This window comes from Wolffia australiana, chromosome 17 (assembly GCF_029677425.1).
Source record: "Wolffia australiana isolate 7733 chromosome 17, ASM2967742v1".
NCBI lineage: Eukaryota > Viridiplantae > Streptophyta > Magnoliopsida > Alismatales > Araceae > Wolffia > Wolffia australiana.
In genome coordinates this window covers 7,034,593-7,055,511 of record NC_135851.1, presented here as the reverse complement: position 1 = coordinate 7,055,511, position 20,919 = coordinate 7,034,593, and the positions used below count along the sequence as shown (strand labels likewise).

Here is a 20,919-nt window from a genome sequence, read left to right as displayed (position 1 = left end):
GGTGATTTAGGTTGTTAAAGAAGAAGATTAGAAGCACAGGATGGGTATATCTCTTTTCGTCCCCAAGAGCACTTTCAACAAGAAAGTGTGACTTAGTTTATGTTTACTTATACTGTCGATTGGTCAGAAATACTGCTACTGTAGAATACTTTCATAAAGGTCTAAATAATTAGAAAAATAAAATTTAATGCTCTCTTCTAGAAGTACAGTATAAAACATTATTATAGGTATTCCAGAATATGCCCATTCAATCGGAAGATGACAACAATGCTTTTTTTTTTTAAATTTCAGAATCAGTGAGCTTATTTCCAATGGATAGATGCCCTTTGATTTTTTCTCTTTAGGGTAAAAGAAAACTCTGCCAGGACCTCTTGTGCATATCATATTTTAGCTGTCATATTATCGCATGATTCCAAGCACTCTTCTAGCGCATCATAATCCACAGAGTTAATTGCTAATGTCTTTCATGCAGTTGACTGTAATGTTGGTTAGACTTCAACACAAAGAACCTACAATATAGAATAAAACGGGAGTTACTAAAATAAATAAAATAAAATTCCATGCAAAAATATAACGTACCATCTAATGTTTTGGGATGACTTTCCAACTGAAGAGAATGAAAACTCATCCAAACCTGATTTCAAGATCATCACGTTTTTTTAGAACATATGATATTGATATGTTTCCTTCAATGAGTGGTCTCATGCTGGACAGAAAATTGTAATTTCAATGAATTTTTTTTGGGATTCATAGTTATAAGGGAAAATCTTGGACAGAATTTCAATGAAATCATAAATAGAAATTATGGATTCATGAATTTGATTTGAAAATATCTAAATGTGATCTCCTATGTTGTATGAGCCAAAATAAAATGCAGTGATATTTTTCAATTAATCAATGAAGATAATACTTCGCTTTACAAAAATAAATGGATGATTTTCATCAAATCTAGTTATGTCACTTTTAGACGGAAGAATAGGACAATGAATATTTTCAATGAAAGAGGAGGCATGATACATCTTAAAATCTCAGATTTTAAGGTAGATGTAAGTATGAAAAGACATTCAAATTTACATCATTTGGGAACTTAAAATAATCTTCATGTATTTGAAAACCCATTATTTTATGCTTTTTAAACTTCAAATTGTCTGGATAATTTTCCCAAAAGACAAAGTATTTATGTTGACTGATCACACTATCATTTTATGAAATACAATACACGGTCCTGTGTGTTTATTTTTAAGTTTTTTATGTTAGTTAAAGCCTAGAAATGTATCCAAATTTGATGCACCTCATCTGCACAACCATATTTTATTGCCCACTCTTTTAATAAATATATTAACTTTGATAAAAAATCTGATAACTTACTATTAAAACATTACATAAGATATCCTAAAAATATTTTTTGTGCCTTTTCATTTAAATGATCAGGTATAACTATATGGTGAAGTTCTTTGGAATTTTTGTGAACAATATAACTTGTTTTTGCAATATTCAAGGAATTTTATGTTAATATTATTTATTAATTAAAATAAAAATGATAAAATTTTATCACTATCACATAAAATATAGATTGGGGTATAGGAATACACAAAATTTATAGGTTCTGTTGATACATTAATGTGCCAGCTAGGAGAGGAATTGCATCTTATATCTTGAAATGATGCTTTCTGTAATGACTCACTCACATGCGCCAATGGTTTGAAGAATTAAGACATTAGCCTACTACTTTGGGGATAGATAAGGGAACTCAAAAATTTTCATTTCAAATTTGGGTGTTACCCTACCTTGGAGCATACATCAAATATAATTCAAGTACTCCTTTGTAAGATTATTTTTCCTCAGTCTCATGGAAGTATTTTGTCCTTTAAAGATACTATTAATTTAGAGATGGAATTTGATTTCCCAATCTTCCTTTGGACATTTTAGATCAAAATTGGATTATTTTTATTATATTCTATTTATTTAAAATAATTTTACATATCAGTCAGAAGAATTTTTATGCGATCAAATAACATTGACTTTTGTGATTTTTGCGAAATAATAAAAAATGACTGGGGTTTGACCATTTCAAGTCATACTGTGACTGTCCATTCTGAAAGCAAGGTAAAAAAGAATGAGACATGAATTGGGGTCAGGTCTGGCAGGCCAAGAACGTCATCAGGTTAAGTAAAAATATAAGGACTTCCAAAGAAAACCCAAACCAGGTGTGGCACTTGAACAATATCCTAAATAGGGACCAGGGGTTGTGGGAAAATAAGGAGCTTGGATCTTGGTAAGTTTTATTCTACATGATATTGGCCCAAAGAGGTTCTCCATGTAAATTGATGACCTAGGAGAATCCATCCTCTCTCCTGAAAGTTATTTGGATTTTTTTTATGGGAGTAACTCCATTGCTGTTAACCACAAGCTTAATCATAAGATAGATATTTTATGTAGATGGCTTTTAATGTTTCTAGAGTGTTTAAGATGTTAATAAATGGGATTCATGGGTCTTTAAAAAAGTTTTATTTTCATTGTAGGAAACTTTAGGCAACACATCATGTGATGCAGGTTTTCCCTATTACCTTGGCATGTCCCTCTCACCTTGATGCTAAATTTTCCCATGGAGGCAAGGTGGCAGAATCAATGAATTATGCTTCAATTCAGACTGCTGAGTTATCATGTGTGCAATGATGTATTGACGTCCTTTCACATAGATCACTGAGCTGGCTGTTTGCATTTCTTGATAAATGGTTGGAAATCATGAGAATGCCACTGCCTTGATTACCGAAGGATTTGGTGATCAATCCATCATGGGATTACCCAGCCCAGATGGCACCCAACTTATGAAAAATGGGCAGGGCCAATGTGTTGCCTTCCCTCACCCACTCTCTCTTACTTAGTAATCTTGTAAGACCACCAACCTTCAATATACACACTAGCCACCAATATTCTAGCTTTGATCTTGTCCCAATAATTTTGGCCTTATCCAATTCTTCTTAACCCTATTCCATCCTCGTTTTAATTATTATTCCATATACATCCATGCATGATACATCAGCTTTACTTAAGTATAGCATAACTACCCGATTTCACCTTGTAACTAAGGTTGGGAAAGCGTAGCCTCTGGCATCTAGGAGAGAGCCAGAGGTAAACACACTTCCAATTCATTTCTGTCTGCTATGTTCCCCAAGATGATAACCTAGAGAAAACTCAAACTAGTCCTAGCCCATGGGGTTGAATTCTATCCAACATATATTTTAAAACTTATTTTGTTTCAATTTATCTAATAAATTAATTTTTATTCTGTGCAGGAAATCTGAACGTCCTAAATTCTTTAAAATTAAAATATATTATTTTTAACTCATTTGATGGGTCGAGCGTTTGGTCAAACTCAGCCTAAATTTAAGAAAATGCCCTAAAAGTTTTCTGTTTTACTCATTTCAAGCGATTTATATGACGGTTTTTCTCATTTTGAAACTGAATTTTAAGTTTAACTTGAAAATAAATTCATACTACTCATCCCTGTGGATCTAATTGGCATTTTGTTTTATAATGTGAAATTTCTTGATGGCTTTAGTCAAAAGTCCCCATCTATAAAGATTTGTCTTTTTTGTATAATCTGACAGAAAAAAACCCATAATAAAAATATAAATTTAAAATAAAAAATATTTCATAGAAATTCTCATTTTTCAGCTCCCTTGTATCTACCATATCAGATTCCAAACTAATTTCCTCTAACCCACAATCTCATTTGATGATAGTTTTATTTGTAGGATCCTCAACATAAAATTTTTATTCTTGAAATTCAAAATGATATGATTAAATTTTAAGTCAACCTAATTTTAGTTGAAAACTATATCCTTCCTCAGTCTGATTGTATTTTAGTAAATTAGAGATAATCCCAAAAATTCCTTGATAAACTAAATCTCCCACCAGCTAATCTATGTCATTCTTTTTCTCAATTATAATATCAATATTTCTTAATATTAATATAGCCTTAATAATGAAGATAAGTCAACTTTCTATATCTCTCAATGCATATTTATGAATTTTAAAACATTCAAATAAACCCAGAAGAGAGTTGAAGGTGATAATTCAATATGATGAATAGTATAGAGAATAGAAATGGTTCATTTTAATATCTCATACTCATTTTTATACTTTTCTTACTTGAGTTCAGGCGTAAATAACTAACAATATATTTATGTCCCTAGATATTAAAACACTAAAATATATGTTTAGCTTTGTGTTTTGAAAAAAATACATAGTTAACCTTTATTTTTAGAATTATCTTTAACCTCAAGGTTCGGTTGCATGTGATAATATACATAACTATTAATAAATTCCATTGAGATAAATACACAAAAATTAAAATTAAAATGTCCTCCATTTTTTTACCTTGAGATCATTGATAAGTTTCCACCCCCGAGAGTAATACTCTTATGCACTAAATTGAAAGATTTTTGCAGCATTGAAATTTCTGACAGCCAAACACAGTTATTCTTGAATGGTTTTTAAGTATTTATGCAATACTGACATGAAAAATTAATTTTGGAAGTATTTTAGGAAAATGAAATTTTGACTAGAGATAAAAATTATATTTTTCAAAAAGCAGCTTTCTTTCTCCTTGATATTTTTTGAAGTTGTAACTGCATTCCACGTGGGTAATACTTACTTTACAATAATTTATCAACATTATATAATATTTATGAATATTAAAGATAATTCTAAAAAAGGAAAGTTATACTAACATATGGATTTTTGGTCAATTTTCTGAATAAAGGAATGTTACACTAAATCCAAAAATAAATTTCTATATTATATAAAATAAAATTTATAAGTATATTTTATATTAAAATTTGGATAGATAAACAATATAAAACCTGATAACTCAAAAAATCCGAAAAGTTTTTTTCTCATGGCATACCAATACATATGTTTTAGTGTTGACCATGTCATTGATTTAAAACCCTATGAATATTTATCTTAAAATTCAAAAATGATGATGGAAATGAACTAAAATTTATAAAAAAATTTAAGGTCCAAAAGTTGTTTCTTTGACTTGTTGATGTTGTTTCCATGTATTAAGTATATTCATATACATGTTAATACCAGGTACTAAAATTATGAATTGAACTCTATACAAAGTTTTACCTTGTAAATCGATGGACTTATTGTCATTTTTGTTAAAAAAATAAAATTATTTTTTACCATCTGATTAAATAATATAGGCAAAAAATAATAATGTTAAATGACGACACATGCCTGATGTGGAAACCCATAGCCCACACCACATCGATGCATTTTATCTTCTCCACTATCCATGCATGGACATGAGTGTGCTGCATCTACCTATGGACTTGCTGTATGTGCCAGGCGGAATGCACATTTATAGTGATTATTACTCATTTTCTTATTTATCCAGAAAAATAAAAAATTATTGAAAAAAGATCTAATTATTTTAGGCTTGATAACACAAACATATATAAACATTTTACTGTTAATAAAATATAAATATAGTGATATTAACCTTTTGACATAAAAATTTGAATCAACTATTTATATCTTTCCCTGATTTTCAAAATTTTCACTTGAAATGTGCTAGATTGAACATGTCGATATCAATATAAATCCCTTTAATTATACTACTTTAAATGATTTCACCAAGAAAATTGCTGGACTATATTTTTCTTGTTTTTATGAATGACAATTAAAAAAAATTCCTTATTCTAACTTAAATGAAATTAACTTAAATTTAACTTAAATGAAACTATCGATATTTGGGAAATTTTCATTTAATTAGTAAATTAAAATTATTTTTTTCATATTTTCAAGGAATCTAATGATTGGTTTCATTGTCATAGTTATCCATATTTTTGCAACAAAATATCCCGAAATTACCCTCCCTTTTGGGATACAAGAAATGAAATATGATAATGAAAGGTCATATATTGGATATGGATTGACTTATGGTCTTGATGAACCTAACATTTGGGTTATAAATGTTGTTAAAGGCTTCTCTATTATGAAAAATATTTATAATTACCCATAGGAACACAGGGCAAGCGAGGGGTCAAATCCTCTTAGAGAAAGTATGGAATGAATAAGTTTTGGTTTCAATTTTTATTTATATATTTTTACATTTATTTAATGAATTTAATCTAATTGTGACAAATAAAATTACTCAAATTTATTTAAAAATAAAAAGGTGAGCAAATAATTTCATAATTAACCTAATTTATTTAAAATTAGTAAAAATTTTGGGAATGTTAATATAATTGTATTTTAATAATACTAATTATTTAAATAAATACCTTTGTTGGTGCTTCAGCAATGCTTGATGGGTTGGATGTGACTGGAGTGGAGCAGATCGAATAAATGTCACCATTGATCTCAACATAGAATAAATATCACCATTGATACTTGCCGAGGGGTAGCAAATGGGGGATAGTGATGATGATTTTACCGTTGCTGGTGATGAACGAGATGGAGGTGGATACTCGAAGATTGAAATAACATTGACGTTAAGTCAATATATGGTATTTGATGAATTTACCCTATGAAGACCACCTACACTTTGGTAAACCCTTGCACTTGGTCAACATATGACCTCTCCATGGTCAACCTCTTTCCAATACATGATAAAATAAATTAAAATCATGTTTAGTGAGTGTATGACGAGTTGGAAACTCACAATCATACATACATATATCACCTATCCCATGAAATGCCATGACATTGTTAACTCCAAATTTGGGTGGTCAACCTCATACTTAATGTATGACCAAATCCAAAAATGATTCAAACAAATTTGCCTATTCAAAAACATTGACCAGTGCATGGTTTCTGTTTCCAATCAACCAAGAATCATTTAGTTGAATGTTTTTACAGAATATTTTAATTCAAATTTATAATTTATATTCAAGATTTTTTCATACCATATTGTAGAATATTCAAAATCGTAGTTGAGAAATTTATGAAGAGCTACTTGATAGGTAGAGATGCTGCAATAATAATTTGATACATGCATGTTTGTATCAGGTCAACCATGAACATTTTTTATCGATTAGTTTAGATAAAATTAAAAAACATTACTCAATAAAATTTTTATCAATTTTAGTAAGCTTTTCAAAATTATTTATTTCATTTTTTATGACGAGTATTCAAACAAGTAGGTCCTGCACATCAGATGAAGGTCTACTACCATATGATTTTATTTATTTTAATGATTTATTATTTTACAATGTTTTCCTCCTGACCTGAATATTGCAACATCATCATGAGGACGTTATATGGTTCCCTAGAAGTTCCATGAATGTCCTCACGAAGTATGAGCCTGGCAAGAAAACAAAAGGGTAAAAAAGTCATGTAAGAGTTTGATGTCGGACGTCGTCGAGGACATCGTCCGGTCGGTACCGAGGACGATGGCTCGGTTCCTAGATAGGGGTATCGGAGGTTGACGGTGTCGTCGTCCGATGGATAGATAAACCCTAACGGGTATATGTAACTACCATGCATGATGGATGCGTCCTACGGTCATACTTGCAGGCCTCGACTCGAGGGAGATGCCGAGCTCCAAGCTCCGAAGGGATTGCCGGCCACGGTGACGGTGGCCTCTTCACCCTCATCGAAGGGAAAGACGATGTCTACGGGACGAACGGAGTCAATGCGTAGGGCTTGCACATAACGGATGAACTCGTCTGTACTTGTAAGATGCTCAATTGTGTTCGTAGTTTCTCTCAATTACCTCTCTCACCTACCTAACCGAAGCGCGGTGGAGTCAAGACGAAAATACACTACATAAGATAATATAACAAGCGGCGGAGAGAGGACGTACCTTATCGTCGGGTGGCCCGTCGTGCAGGTTGTTCATCGATACGGGGACCAGAGCGGGTATAGTGGAGAGGAGCAGGAGAGCGTCGGTGGCTCGACTAGCGAACTGGCGCAAGAGCGGTAGAGGGAGCCCGGGGAAGGGGGGGTGACGGGTAGAGAGCACATCGCGAGTGACAACGGTCGGCTGCGGTGGTGATGGGGCTGGTCGAGGATCAATCGGACACCAGGCTATCGGCAGCCAGGAGCGGTCGGTGCTGACGCTCGAGGGCACAGCAGCTCACAATGCCTACGGGTCACGAGTAGCCGATGGCAGGGTCACAACATGCCGGCACAACGCAGACCGGCACCATCAATTAGCGCCACAATGGATCAACCGTTGCTTTGAGGCGACACAGCCGACTCGCGGGGATCTGGCAGTCTGAAGGTCGGAAGTCGCACCAATCCTCCGCTTGTTGGCGGTGAGGGCAGTCCGACCAGGAGTGGGCGGGCGGTTGATTCCCACAACTGTCAGCCACTCAATTGGGCGGCCACCCCACGCGATCAACCCACCACAGATTTGGGGACTCCACCAGCCAGAGATGTCCATCCAGGCATCGGGAGATTGACTGAGAGGGTCACACTCGCAGACTGCCAGCAGGTTGTCTACTGCCGGACGGTCAGCGGAAAGACAACAACGACCCAAATCGAGCACAACGATCCGAGCTTCGGTGACTCCCGGTGGGGGAATTTGGTGCACGATCGGATGCCATGAGAATTCGCCAAGCTGGACTAGGGTGGCATTGACTTGACGTAGTTGACGAAGGCAGATCCGTCGAATCGATCGGAGCTGGAGATTGGGAATTCGAGCGATTTGGTGGGAGAGAAAAAAACTCGATGATGGGAATCTCAACCTGCCGCACGGGCGTCCCCCCACCCAATCTTCGGGTTCCTTCCTTCTCCAAAGCTTCCTCTTCTCCAGACGCCCCTCTTACCTCACCCCCTTCTTTCCCTTCCCGTGTTCTTCAAACAAGGTGAGACCAGAGAGAACGGTCAAATCACAAATCTTCTTCTTCCTGGTCTAAGTTCATTAGGGCACCCACTCTTCCCTTAAGTAGGGGAATTAATGGGCCCTTAATGGGTCCTTAAGGGGGCGGCCTTATATAATGGGCCCCCATTAGAGAAATAAAGGGGAAAACAAACATAAAAAAAGAATGGGGGAACAAGGGAGGGGAGTCCAAAATGACTAAGGACCCCCTCCCACATGACGACGAAGACACACGAGCAGACAATGGATGCGTCATGATGCGATGAAAAACAACACGACGAGTGCGAAAAAATACGAGACGTAATCTAACGAAGAAGACAAGAAATCAAAACACGATAGGCTAACATAATTCACCCGGCAGTCGACGACCATGGCGTGTGGCGCAGATGACGTCTTCGACGTGTCAAGATGGCGTGCGCCATCATAGTTACTTTAATTCAAAATTTGTGTATTTGAAGCAGCCAACCACCATTTTTAGAAAGGGCAGTCTCTTTCAATTTATGCCCCTACCTTGGATGAAATAGGGTATCTCTTTAAGTTCTTTTCAGGATACTCTTGAGTGTTTAGCACTTCAAATGCCAAGCAGAAGAAAGGAATCCCAAATTCTAAAGAATGCAGTTCAGTACGTCGATTGTGTGAGGCTGTCAAAAGAAGAAATAAACGAGGAGGTTCTTTCTTCTTGTTTTGCCCATTTCATCCTTGTTTTGTGTGTTTTATCTGCAAAAACTCAGGGGAAGATGTTGGACGTGACAAGGAAAAAAGGTGAGCAGGAGCCAAGAGTTCAAGGCATACACAAACCGGATGCACTGTTCCAACCTACTTCTTATTTAAATCCATATATTTAATATCAGTTAGAAGAGATTTATCTGAGAAGACTTGGGGCTAGAGACAGGTAAATCTCATTGAAAGAAAGTGTAAATTAAGGGAACCTATAGACAAAGGAAAGAGTGGATTGAAAGTATCTTGAAGGTTAGAATATCTTGATCTTGAAACCCAGAGAGAAACTTTGTCAATTTCTGGATTGAAAATATCATAAAGGTTAAATATTTGGTATTTATGTAATAATATTTAATAACCTTGAGAGAAAATAAAAACTTGTGGAATGAAAGATCAAGAAAGTGTGAGAAGTTTTTTGGAAATCTTTGAAAAATTTTAAGGACAAAAATTGTGGACTTAAGGGAGTGATCAGAGGAATATCAATAGAAAGGTATTGAGAATAAAAAGGTAAAAGAATGAGAGATTACTATAATTTGGAAAATTATTTTGAAGATTTGAGACTTGAGAGTAGGCATTGAGGTGAACTAAGAGAAATATTTTTTTTGGTGAAAGAATTTTAGTCTTGAAGAGACTCTAGAGAGGAACTTTCAGTGAGTGAGATTGGGAGCCAAAAGGAACACAGAGACAAGGAATTTTGTGAATTAATTTTGTTTTAAACCTTAATCTAGAGTGAGTGGAAATTTAGTGTATTTATATTGATCACAAAGAGAAGATTGGATTAATTGAAGTTGCGGATTAAAGAGACTGAATCATGAGGGCTTTAGTCAACATATCCTGAGATGTACACTTAAGTGGAGTGATTGAATATTGATCCTTATAGATTGAGGGTTTTCAGCTAAGTAATCCAAATTATTGTTGAAATAATTAGTAGACAAGTTCTTGTGAAGGTGGTATAGTAGGAATCTTGATTCATCGATCAACAAGCTGATTAGTTAGTGTCAAAATCAAGACACAAAAATGAAAATATAAATAAATAGTTGATTGAAGACAAAATACAGACATCTAAAAAGTGCTTCATATAGATGCTATTTACTTTATCTTAATTTCTATTGATTTATTTTATTTTTATTATTTTATCTGATTGTATAACCTTGAGAGGTCTAGGGATTACGAGTGATTTCTAAGGAGGATGCATGTGTAACCTTGATTGTATAACCTTGATTTCTCAGTGGTTGATTTGAGGTCGTGGTAACCTCATTCACGATGGCTTAGTGGGCCATGTGATGTGACCTGAGTGGTCTGAAGAGGAGGTGGAAAGGACATACATCCAACTAGGCTAAGCCGGTGAAGTGGCGAGCTCTTCTCCAACTTTTATTTTACTTGATATCAGTGTATAACACTGTTTCTAAGAATTTTCTTGGAGGCTTTGAACGCAGGGTAGGTTTTTATTGAACTCTAGGAAAGGATATCCCCAGTAAAGGAGTAAGGGACTAGCCCCAACCTGTATAAAGATCACTGTGTCTATTCTTCATTTCCATTCCAATAGATATGGAAACAATTCTCTAGGACTGAAATTACAAAACCAAAAATAAAACCACTGACAATACTTTCCAAAGAACTGCAGAGTTGGAGGTAGCATGCATGATAGTGAAAACTAGGCTACTAATGATGATAACCTAGGTGAAAGGACAAAGCAAGAGTTAGAAAAAAGATGAATATTACACTACCTCTTTGTCATATGCCTAATAGGCTGAGTGATACTTTCTCTACTCCATCATTTGCTCTTGGAATGCAAGAACGTACTCAAAAAAAAAATTTATGAGAAAATAACTTTATGGAAATGTGCACCTTTTGATGATTGAAACCTTGAACCTTTGACTCTTCTCTTTTCCCTTTAATATTCCTTTTTTCTTGTCTTCACTCAATTCCCAACTTCCTCTTTACAAGGAATCAGTACACAAGGATAAAATAAACCTCAATGTACAATGAATGCATACTATGTCATTATCAAGCTAAATCACACCACCATGTTTTTATTTAAGTTCATTTAATAAAATATTAGTTCATTATTATTCCAGTCTGATGTTTATAGTGAAGTCCTTGAATACGTGCAATGACACAGGGAGTTATGTGAAATCATAATACAATGATCATAATTTGAGATGGACATTGACTTATCCAGACAAAACAACACTATCTTATCCTACTTATATCATAAGTATGGTTGATCTTGTGGTTGTTAGTGTGGCGACACTAAGGACATATAGTGGGTGCTCTTTCGAGAAAGAGTTCACTGAATTGATCCGAAGAATCCTTGAATGGTATTATACCTAAACATCAATCTGATTGATTAATGTCACGGTTGTATGAGTGATCATTTGACGTGAGACACCAAGGACATCTCGGTTGATGGACATCTACATTATGACTACGACTTACGAGCCTCTAATCATGGGATTCAAACAAGTCATAGTTTGGATGTTGTAAGAAGCTCACAGAGATGATTGCGTGGTCAATATGGGATCATCCTCCCTCGGTATAAGAGGAGATTGACTCAAGGAAGATGATGCAGAAAATCCCTAGCTAGGGTAGTGAGGATATTTGAGAAGGCATTCTCCAATGATCCCTGTTACACATCATTACTAATCGAATGATGGATTAGGGTTTGACGATCAACCATACCCTAGGTCGTTCAAGAGTCTCATGCGAATAATGTATTATACATATATGGTAGCTGATGACGATGAAGGTTCCATGAGAGAATTTGAACACTACTCGGTATCTTCTAGAGCACGAGGTGTAGCTTGGCATCCCACGGGATGGAAACTTAACTTATCAATCAGGATAAATTGATCCTTAGTTTGTTTAAATATTTATCTCCATTTGATTTCATTTGATTGGTTTAATAACTTCTTCCAATTCCTAATTATACCTTTGGGTATTTAAGGCTGAATTTATTGATGATTTAGTGAAAATTATTTACATGAAGATATTAGCATCTAATGGTGATATCTTGATTGAAATGATGTAGTAAACACACCTTAAAGTTTCAGATTATTTTAAAGCTAAAATCCATGGCATTGTGGCTAGTTTTTACTCTTAACAATTTAGAGGTATTTTGAACTTATGGAAAAATAGTAAATATAAAAATTCAAAATTAAAATGATTACTGTCTGATATCGTTTAATCATAATCAATACATATGACTATTTACAAATTACTATGCCTTTTTGGATTTCGAAGGCTTTTGTATACAGTTTTAGGCCTCAAATTCAAACCCCCCTTCTCCTTGCCTTTTGAAAATGGCAGTGCAAAAGATAGAGAGATCTTTCAATCTTTTAAGCAAATTTCAAGCAGGTTTTCATCATTGCTTCAAGAGGATATTTGTTGCTAACATCAATCCAAGTCCATAGAAGTTGGAATCGTGGTTTTTTGTGCAGGGTTATTCAAGATTCAAAGGAAATAAGGCTGGCCTCCGAATTTTGCACATCCTTGACCTTATGATAAGTTTGACATCTTTAACATAATTTCATATTGATTTTGAGATTTTGTTCAACTTATGAATAGTTTCTAACATCCTTACAAATCCATAGACCTTAGAACCGCTTCTTTTGGTTGAGTTTTGAAAGTGTTATATGGGTTTGAACTTGGATTCAGAGGAATCACGCGGTCCACTAAGAACAGGGAAAGATTGACCTTTGGAGATTTATTTGATTCGATTTGAATATTTCGTGTGAAATAACAATTGTTTCTAATTGTATCATGAAACCATTCCAAGTTCAATATTAGTTTTGTGAAATCTCATTTGGTGCAGGAATGAAAAATATAATTGAATTTTAAGAACTAAAGTTCAAACACGAATTAAGGAATTTCATCCAAAGAGAAACGTGGAGGAGAAGAGGACTTGAGGAAGGTACAACCACAAACATGGAGGTATTATTCCAGGGAATTCATAATTATTTATGAATTTTTATCTCTGAATTAATAATTTTTTTATCTAAAATATTTCTATTGAAATACATGAAATTAGGCCTTGTCTTGAATACTACTTAAGTAGTTGTTATACTAAGTGTTGTTGAGGAGAAGATATTGTTCAAAAATATATTGTTCTTGCTATATCATTGTGGTTAGTCAGGTTTAGGCTTTGGGGTCCATAATAAGGAGGCTTTGGGGGCCAAGATGAAATAGGTCAAGCGACGTCGTTCTGTGTAAGACTATGGGGTTGAGGACTACACTACAGAAATTCATCGACTTTCTCCTTTTTTGGTAGTCATGTTTCCAAGTGATTTTCTTGGAGGGCATTCACAGAAACACGGTTAGGGCACATCATCACCTCGGGATGGATACCCCCAAACAGCAATAAAAATTAGCCTAAGCTGTCTAAAAAAAATATTTTCTCCCATTTCCTTTACCTCATTTCCTTTGTAGGAAAATCCTAGGTTAATTAAAAATAATAATTTTAATAATTATATAGCTAGATAACCTAATTCAGCGCCCTCAGGATATTCCTTAGCCACTTAAACTAACAATAACTATCAATAAATTAGACTAATCAGAATAATTTTAGGTTCTAATATGCATCTATATATTTTTTTATGAGCACTCTAGAGACCAGGATTTCTTGAAGTGCTGTGACCTGTATTTATCATTTAAAATTGTATCAGTTCTTGAATGGGTGAGAACAATGAACATGCATCTTTTACAATAAGCTAAATAGATGCTCCTATAAGTTTCCTTTTTTAATTGGAATCCAAAAAAAATACTTACATTCATAGAAGGATTGGTAAGAAATATTTAGAACATGCAGATATTGATATCATATGATTAATGGAAATCAAAAAAGTCAGATGTTTAAAAACTTGATATCAGTAAAACCAATGATTGGTTTATTATGAAATTAAATCGAAAAATTCATACTTATTATTCAGATTTATTAGAACTTTTTTAAATTTCAAAATTCATTTCTATCTTTCATATGTCAACGATTTTTCTCTTTGGTATAAAAATTCAACAAAAGATGATATGGTCCTATTGAGTCCATCTTGACCGACTCTCCCAGGACCGTCAATGTTATTTTGCAGGTGGTCAGAAAGTTTTGTTTTGCTTTGTTTTGAGCCAAGGGCCTGAGTTTATTGGTCAAAATATATGATATATATTTTTAATAAAATTTTCCTCTTTCTTCACTATAAAACAAGTAAAACCTTGTCTTTCCACCTACATCAGAGAAGAAAAATAAACAAGCAAAGATCTCTTTCTCAACATTCTCACTCAACACCTTCTCTTATATTATGTTCCAACTGAATATGTTCTCTCATTCACCTCATATTTAGTATCATATCTCCTCTCACCAGTCATCTTTGTCGCATCTTGTGCTTTTCATTTAAAGATATTACATGCAATACTTCTCTCCTTTGCCCTGAAATTCTTTTCACTAATCATCTCTTTCAAATTACTTTCATCCCCACTTTCACCTTCTCCATTTGTCTTGTGCTTAACCAACTTCTCTTATTTTCCTTCCATCCTCCTTCCTCATTCATTTACATCTTTTGATAATCCTCCCCTCTCACCTCTTTCTTTACTATCCAAATTCAATACCTTGGGATCCCCTGAACTCTACCCATTTTCATTAGCAGCCTTCCCCACACAATTTTTCTCTTTTTTCTTCAATTTTTTCTCAAATACTCCTTTCTCACTCATTCTCTCTTTCATAAATTTATGGTGGGGAGCAATATATCATGAGTGTTGATCATAAAAATTGAATTTGTCACTGGTTTTAGATATTTTCACTTTGAATTTTGACTCCAATTTTCGCTCTGCCCTAGAACCAGTTGGACCATGATAACAGTTCAAACCAAATGGAGTCCAGGCCAAAATTAATTCCCATAAGTCACATGTTTCAAAAAAAACAATTACCTGGGCATTCTGAACCCAAAACTCTATGAAACTAGCATTTTAACCATGACATTATATACTGAATTGGAACATCAGGCTATCTCTTTCTCTCTATCTCTCCCTCCCTCCCCCCTCAAAGAAGAAGAGTCCAGGCTAACCAGGCACATTAACATACTGCCAGACTACAAGCACATACCAAGTAAAACCCAGTTTGCTTAAAAGAAAAAAAAAAGAAGAAGAATGAGAGTAAAAAAAAAAGATAGAAAAACTAGATCCACAATCATGATACTGACCAGATTTCTGCAACAGAGTCAGGGCCCCCTTTTCATCTCTCTCTCTTTCTCTATCTATCCCTTACTTGATGTACTGAGAGAGCCACTTGAAGCCGTCGCCGTATCCCATCTTGCGGACGATGCTGCACATGAAGACCTCCAACGGCCGGACATTGGAGTCGGCGAGGTTGACCTTCCCCTTTCCTGTAGTGAAATTGGTCAACCCCAGGTGGTAGCGGACTTCGTCCTCGGAGGCCGCATAGGGAATGTCGATCTTGTTGCCCAGAATGAGAAACGGGACGTTGGCTAGCGCGTCGTCGGACAGGAGCGCGTCCAGCTCTTTCTTTGATTCCGCAAACCTCTCTTTGTCGAAGGCGTCCACCAGATATACCACTGCGTCAACCTAAAATAAAAATGAAAATAAATTAGTTTTTGGAAAAGGTAGAGGAACTTGATATTATTGAAAAATGAATAAGCCACCCTGATTTGGAAATGATAATCATCAGTGAAGGTTGAGAAATTTATTGCTATTCTTCTTATTACTTGAATTTGTACAGTGATCCATGAATAAAAATGGTGAAAAGAGAATAATCCATTTTGATTTGAAATATTGGATCTTAGGGAATAGGTAGAGAAATATATTATTATTGATTATTTCTTTGAAATTGTACAATAGTAAATCTGAAAAAGTTAGAATTATGAATGATCACTCTGATTTGGAAAATCTGATCTTCGAATGAGGTAGAGAAATATGTTACTGTTCATCGTTTACTGAACATATGTGGTCATAATAGGAAATTCTGCAGTGATACAAGATTACAAAATAGAAAAATAATATTCGACCACAATTTGGGAAGCTTGATCTCAGAAGTTGAAGAAATATATTACGCGGTCATAATAGGAAATTCCGCAGTGATACAAGAATACAAAATAGAAAAAAGAGTATTCGACCACAATTTGGGAAGCTTGATCTCAGAAGGAAATATATTATTGTTTATTGTTCACAACAAGCCGTACAATTATATGTGAATAAAGAAGGAATAATCAGGCTGAGTTGAAAATTTTGATACTCGGAAATGGTAGAGAAATCAAAGACTATTGATAGTTCATTAAAAATTATACAAAAATAAGTATAAATTATATGGTCAAAAGCGAACGAATAATTGAAAAAAATATTATCCATTCTAATTTGGACATTGTATCTCAGTAGAAAAATATTGTTTGCGTGTGAAGGCCATGCTTTAACTAACCACCCCAAAATATTTATCACATGTGCTCTCTCACAGGAGAGAAAATTATTATATGGATACCTAATAGTTGCCGAATGAAAAATTTTGGGAAAGACAAACTTATTAAAAACAATATAGCGCTGGTTTTGCCTCTTCTGCGAGATGTAAAATGCCCAACGAGTGTAATCTAACCATGGATGAAGAAAGGATTATCTGGTTACAAGTTTGAGAGTATGGTTCAGTAATTCAAGCGGACTTGAGTCAAATAGAAAAGGAATAGAAAATTCAATTCACAACCCATGTAGAAATAAGAAAGATTATATTATACGCAGCTTTCATTAGTATTTGTGTAACCGAACATAAATAATAAAACGAACCCAAATAACAAATCATCATTCAGACGATATAAACTTAAGGTAGCTCCAAGTTTTCCCAAAATAATTAAAATAATTTTTTGGGCAATGGACAGCATAAAAAAGCATCGGAAAACAAATTAACAACAAATATGTCAGGAAAATAAAATTTTCCCGAAAGATTGCCCCAAGAAAACTTCGCCAGAGAGATCCGATCGATTACGGAACCAAATAATCGGAAAAACATAAATTTAAAGAAAAAAATATCGCGATGCGTACTTTGGCATAGTAGTCCTTCCAGACTCTCCTGGCGATCTGATGACCGCCCAAGTCAAAAGCCTTGAACTTGATCTTCCCAATGCTCAATTCCTCCGAGGTCGGATACTGCGTTGGCTGATGCTGCACCAACCGCTGCATCCAGGACACAAAAACCCCAATCATCAGCCAAAAATTCAAGAAAAAACAGCAAACAACAGATCCAGAATCAAAGAATCACAATACTCAAAACAAAAAAGAGAGAGAAAAAAAACAAAGCAACAAAGACCTCATCCTTCAACATGTGAAGCAACGTCGTCTTCCCGGCATTATCGAGCCCAAGAAACAAAATCTTCGCCTCTTTCTGCCACAGGCCGAGCGAGGCGAGAACGCCGTAGAACCAATCGAGAAGAAACATCACAAACCGCAGATCACCGATTCAACGGAGACAATCTTCGGAACCCTAGCGATGCACAGAGAGTGTAGAGAGAGAGAGAGAGAGAGAGAGAGAGAGAGGAGGAAGAAGAAGAAAGAAGAAGAGAGAGAAAGTAGGTTTGCGTGACTTTCTTTGTCTTCTCTCTCTACTACTCTCTCTCTCCATATATAGTGCAGGTGGCGCTCGCGGTGGTTTACCGGCTGAGCCGGTAACGTTCGATGTCACTTCTCGAGTAAACCTACGTTGCCGGTCGCTCGCCGGTCGTCGAGTTAGTGGCCAGCTGCCGTTGCGTTTTTAACCTTTTACTTTTTGAAATATCTCTTTTACTGTCCTTCTGACGGTTTTATTCCTACTGTTAAAAATATTTACCCACTCCCCCTTTTAAAAGTGCGGTGGAATAAGCTTTTCGTTAGTTAATTTCATTTAATAAAATCAGTTATTTGTTTTTTGTATTTATTTTAGGGGTTATATCACGGTGTGGCCCGAACTTTTTCGAAAATTCGAGTTACAGCCCTTTTTTTTTTTTTGCCGCGACACAGCCTGAAGTCCCATTTGGTCCGCAGCCTGTGACGTGGAGTCTACGTGGCTGCCAGGTGGAGTTCCGGCGGAGTCCACCTAGGCGGAATCCACGTGGCAGCCGCGTGGATTCCACGTCACTGCGCGATTTGAAGAAAGAAAGATTTTAGCCCGCCCAATGTGAGTCACCCGGGAGAGAGCTGAGAAAGGCGACGAAGGAGAAGGAGACGGTGGAGAAGGAGGAAGAAAGGGCGCGAGGGAGAAGGGGCTTCTTCTTGGCTACGGGAATCGTTGCGAGCTTCTTCCTGGCTACGGGAGTTCCACGAGGTAGGGTTTACTGCTTTTTTAGCTATGTGTAACTTTCTCTATCTCTCTCTAGATTTCATGGTTTACTGCTTTTTTAGCTACGTGTGGGTTGCTTTCTCTCTCTCTCTAGATGGACATACATTACTGCTTCTCAAAATACCGATGATCTTCTATCTTTATCTTGAAGCCCATATTTTATTGCTCTCTCTTCGATTCATGTAACTTTTTGTGTCTCCCTCTAGATTTCATGGTTTACCGCATTCTTTAGCTACATGTGGGTTTCTTTCTCTCTCTCCAGATGGACATGCATTACTGCTTCTCAAAATACCGATGATCTTCTCTCTTTCTCTTGAAGCCCATATGTAACTTTCTCTGTCAATTTTAAGATCTTGTTCAATGACTTTTGAAAGTTCTTATCTCTGTCCCTCTCTTAAATAAAGATTACCCAGGGCAGCTATTAATTTTTAGCATTCTGTCCAGTAACATTTGGAAAGCTGTGCAGTCTCTCTCCCTTTAATGAAGACTACCTTGGGCTGTTTGGTTTTCTCTATGTAAAACTTTCAAACTCCATTCTTGCAGCTTTCTCTCATTTTTCACATCTTGTTTAATGACAGTTGAAAATTTTACGATCTCTTTCTCTCTTAAAGGAAGATTTCCTTGAGTTGTTCTTTTGATTAACAAGACATTGGGAAATTGCAGTCTCTCTCTTAAATGAAGATTCGCTTGGGTTGTTGTTTTTTGTCTCCGTGTAAAACTTGCAGATTACATTCGTTTAAATTTCTCTATCAGTTTTGACATCTTGTTCAATGACATTTGGATAATTTTAGTCTCTCTCTCTCTTCATTGAAGATTATTTATGACTGTTACTTTTGCCTTCATGTAGAACTTTCATACTCCACTCATGTAACTTTCTCTATCAGTTTAAACATCTCATACAATGGCATTTCAAAATTTCAGTTCCTCTCTACCATAAATGATGTTTACGGTGAGCTGCGATTTTTGACTCGGTGTAAAAGTTAACTTTCTCTCTCTTCTTTTCATCTTACCATGTTTATTTTTTAAATTTGTGTCGTTCTCTCTCTTGCATTCGTATAAGTTATCTCTCCCGCATTTCCTTTCTCTCGTTTGGTATAAATGTTTTGAGTTCACTCGTGCAATTCTCTCTTATTATGTGTATCATTATTCTCTCTCTCTCTCTCTTTATATCTCTTGGATGAATAAGATTATTTTCATGACAAAGATGTTGGTGTTTCTCTATTGATCACGGAGGATATGGTGTTTCTTTCTCATACTTATTGGTGAGAACAAGAAGTGTGATCCCTATTTAATTTATTTTGAATTTGTTTTGCTTTCTGTTATGAAAAATATGAAGAGTTGTCCTCTTCTCATCATAGTCATCTATTTTTTGCGCTTTTAGGCGTTTCTTCTTCTTCGACAGTGACGCTTGGATTCAAGTAATGTAAGATTTTATTATCTCTATTTGTCCTGCACGTCTTATAATTTTAATTTTTAATTATTTCCAATGTTATTTGAGATATATTTTCACATCGCAATACTAACCCTCTTCGCGTTGATGATTCAAATTATTTTTAAAATTGGTAATGTACTTTTTTTGGCGTTGAACTCTCTACAGAGTTATGAATATGTCTGTGGGTTGTATAATCTTTTTATAAAACCCGCATGACGAAAATTTATGGTGTTAATGCATGTTCTATTACTATTTACCATCCGTCACTTAACAGGGCCGATGACGAGTGCAAGGTGTTCGGTTTTGAGTATAATAGCGATGATGACTCAGAATATGATATCTGTAAGGAAGTTGAGGAAAGTGACGTGTATTTAAGTGCACCAGACGAATATTCCAGTGAGGAATGGAATGACGAATTGGTAGATCATAGCGAGTATGACGATTCAGAGGATGATATGTTAACCCCGATGGTACCGGCGACGGCGATGATGAAAATCAAGGTACAGATACAGGGGCAATACGTATGATCCGAGATGCCCCAATGAGAGTTTTATATTTCAAGTGGGCATGAAGTTTGAATCGGCGTCGCAATTTAGGGTAGCTGTGAAGGACCACGCTATTTGGAACGGATTC

The 20,919-nt window shown here is 35.4% G+C and overlaps 1 protein-coding gene across 1 annotated transcript; it reads right to left on the bottom strand.

Annotated features, from left to right (window-relative positions):
• Positions 1-15,598: 15,598 nt before the first annotated feature.
• LOC144714336 (small COPII coat GTPase SAR1A) lies at positions 15,599-18,143 on the bottom strand. The gene is made up of 3 exons (XM_078589058.1): positions 17,850-18,143; positions 17,585-17,716; positions 15,599-16,126 (listed from the first exon to the last, which is right to left on the bottom strand). The coding sequence occupies exons 1-3, from the start codon at positions 17,976-17,978 to the stop codon at positions 15,806-15,808; spliced, it is 582 nt and encodes a 193-aa protein (XP_078445184.1). The 5' UTR covers positions 17,979-18,143; the 3' UTR covers positions 15,599-15,805.
• Positions 18,144-20,919: the final 2,776 nt, after the last annotated feature.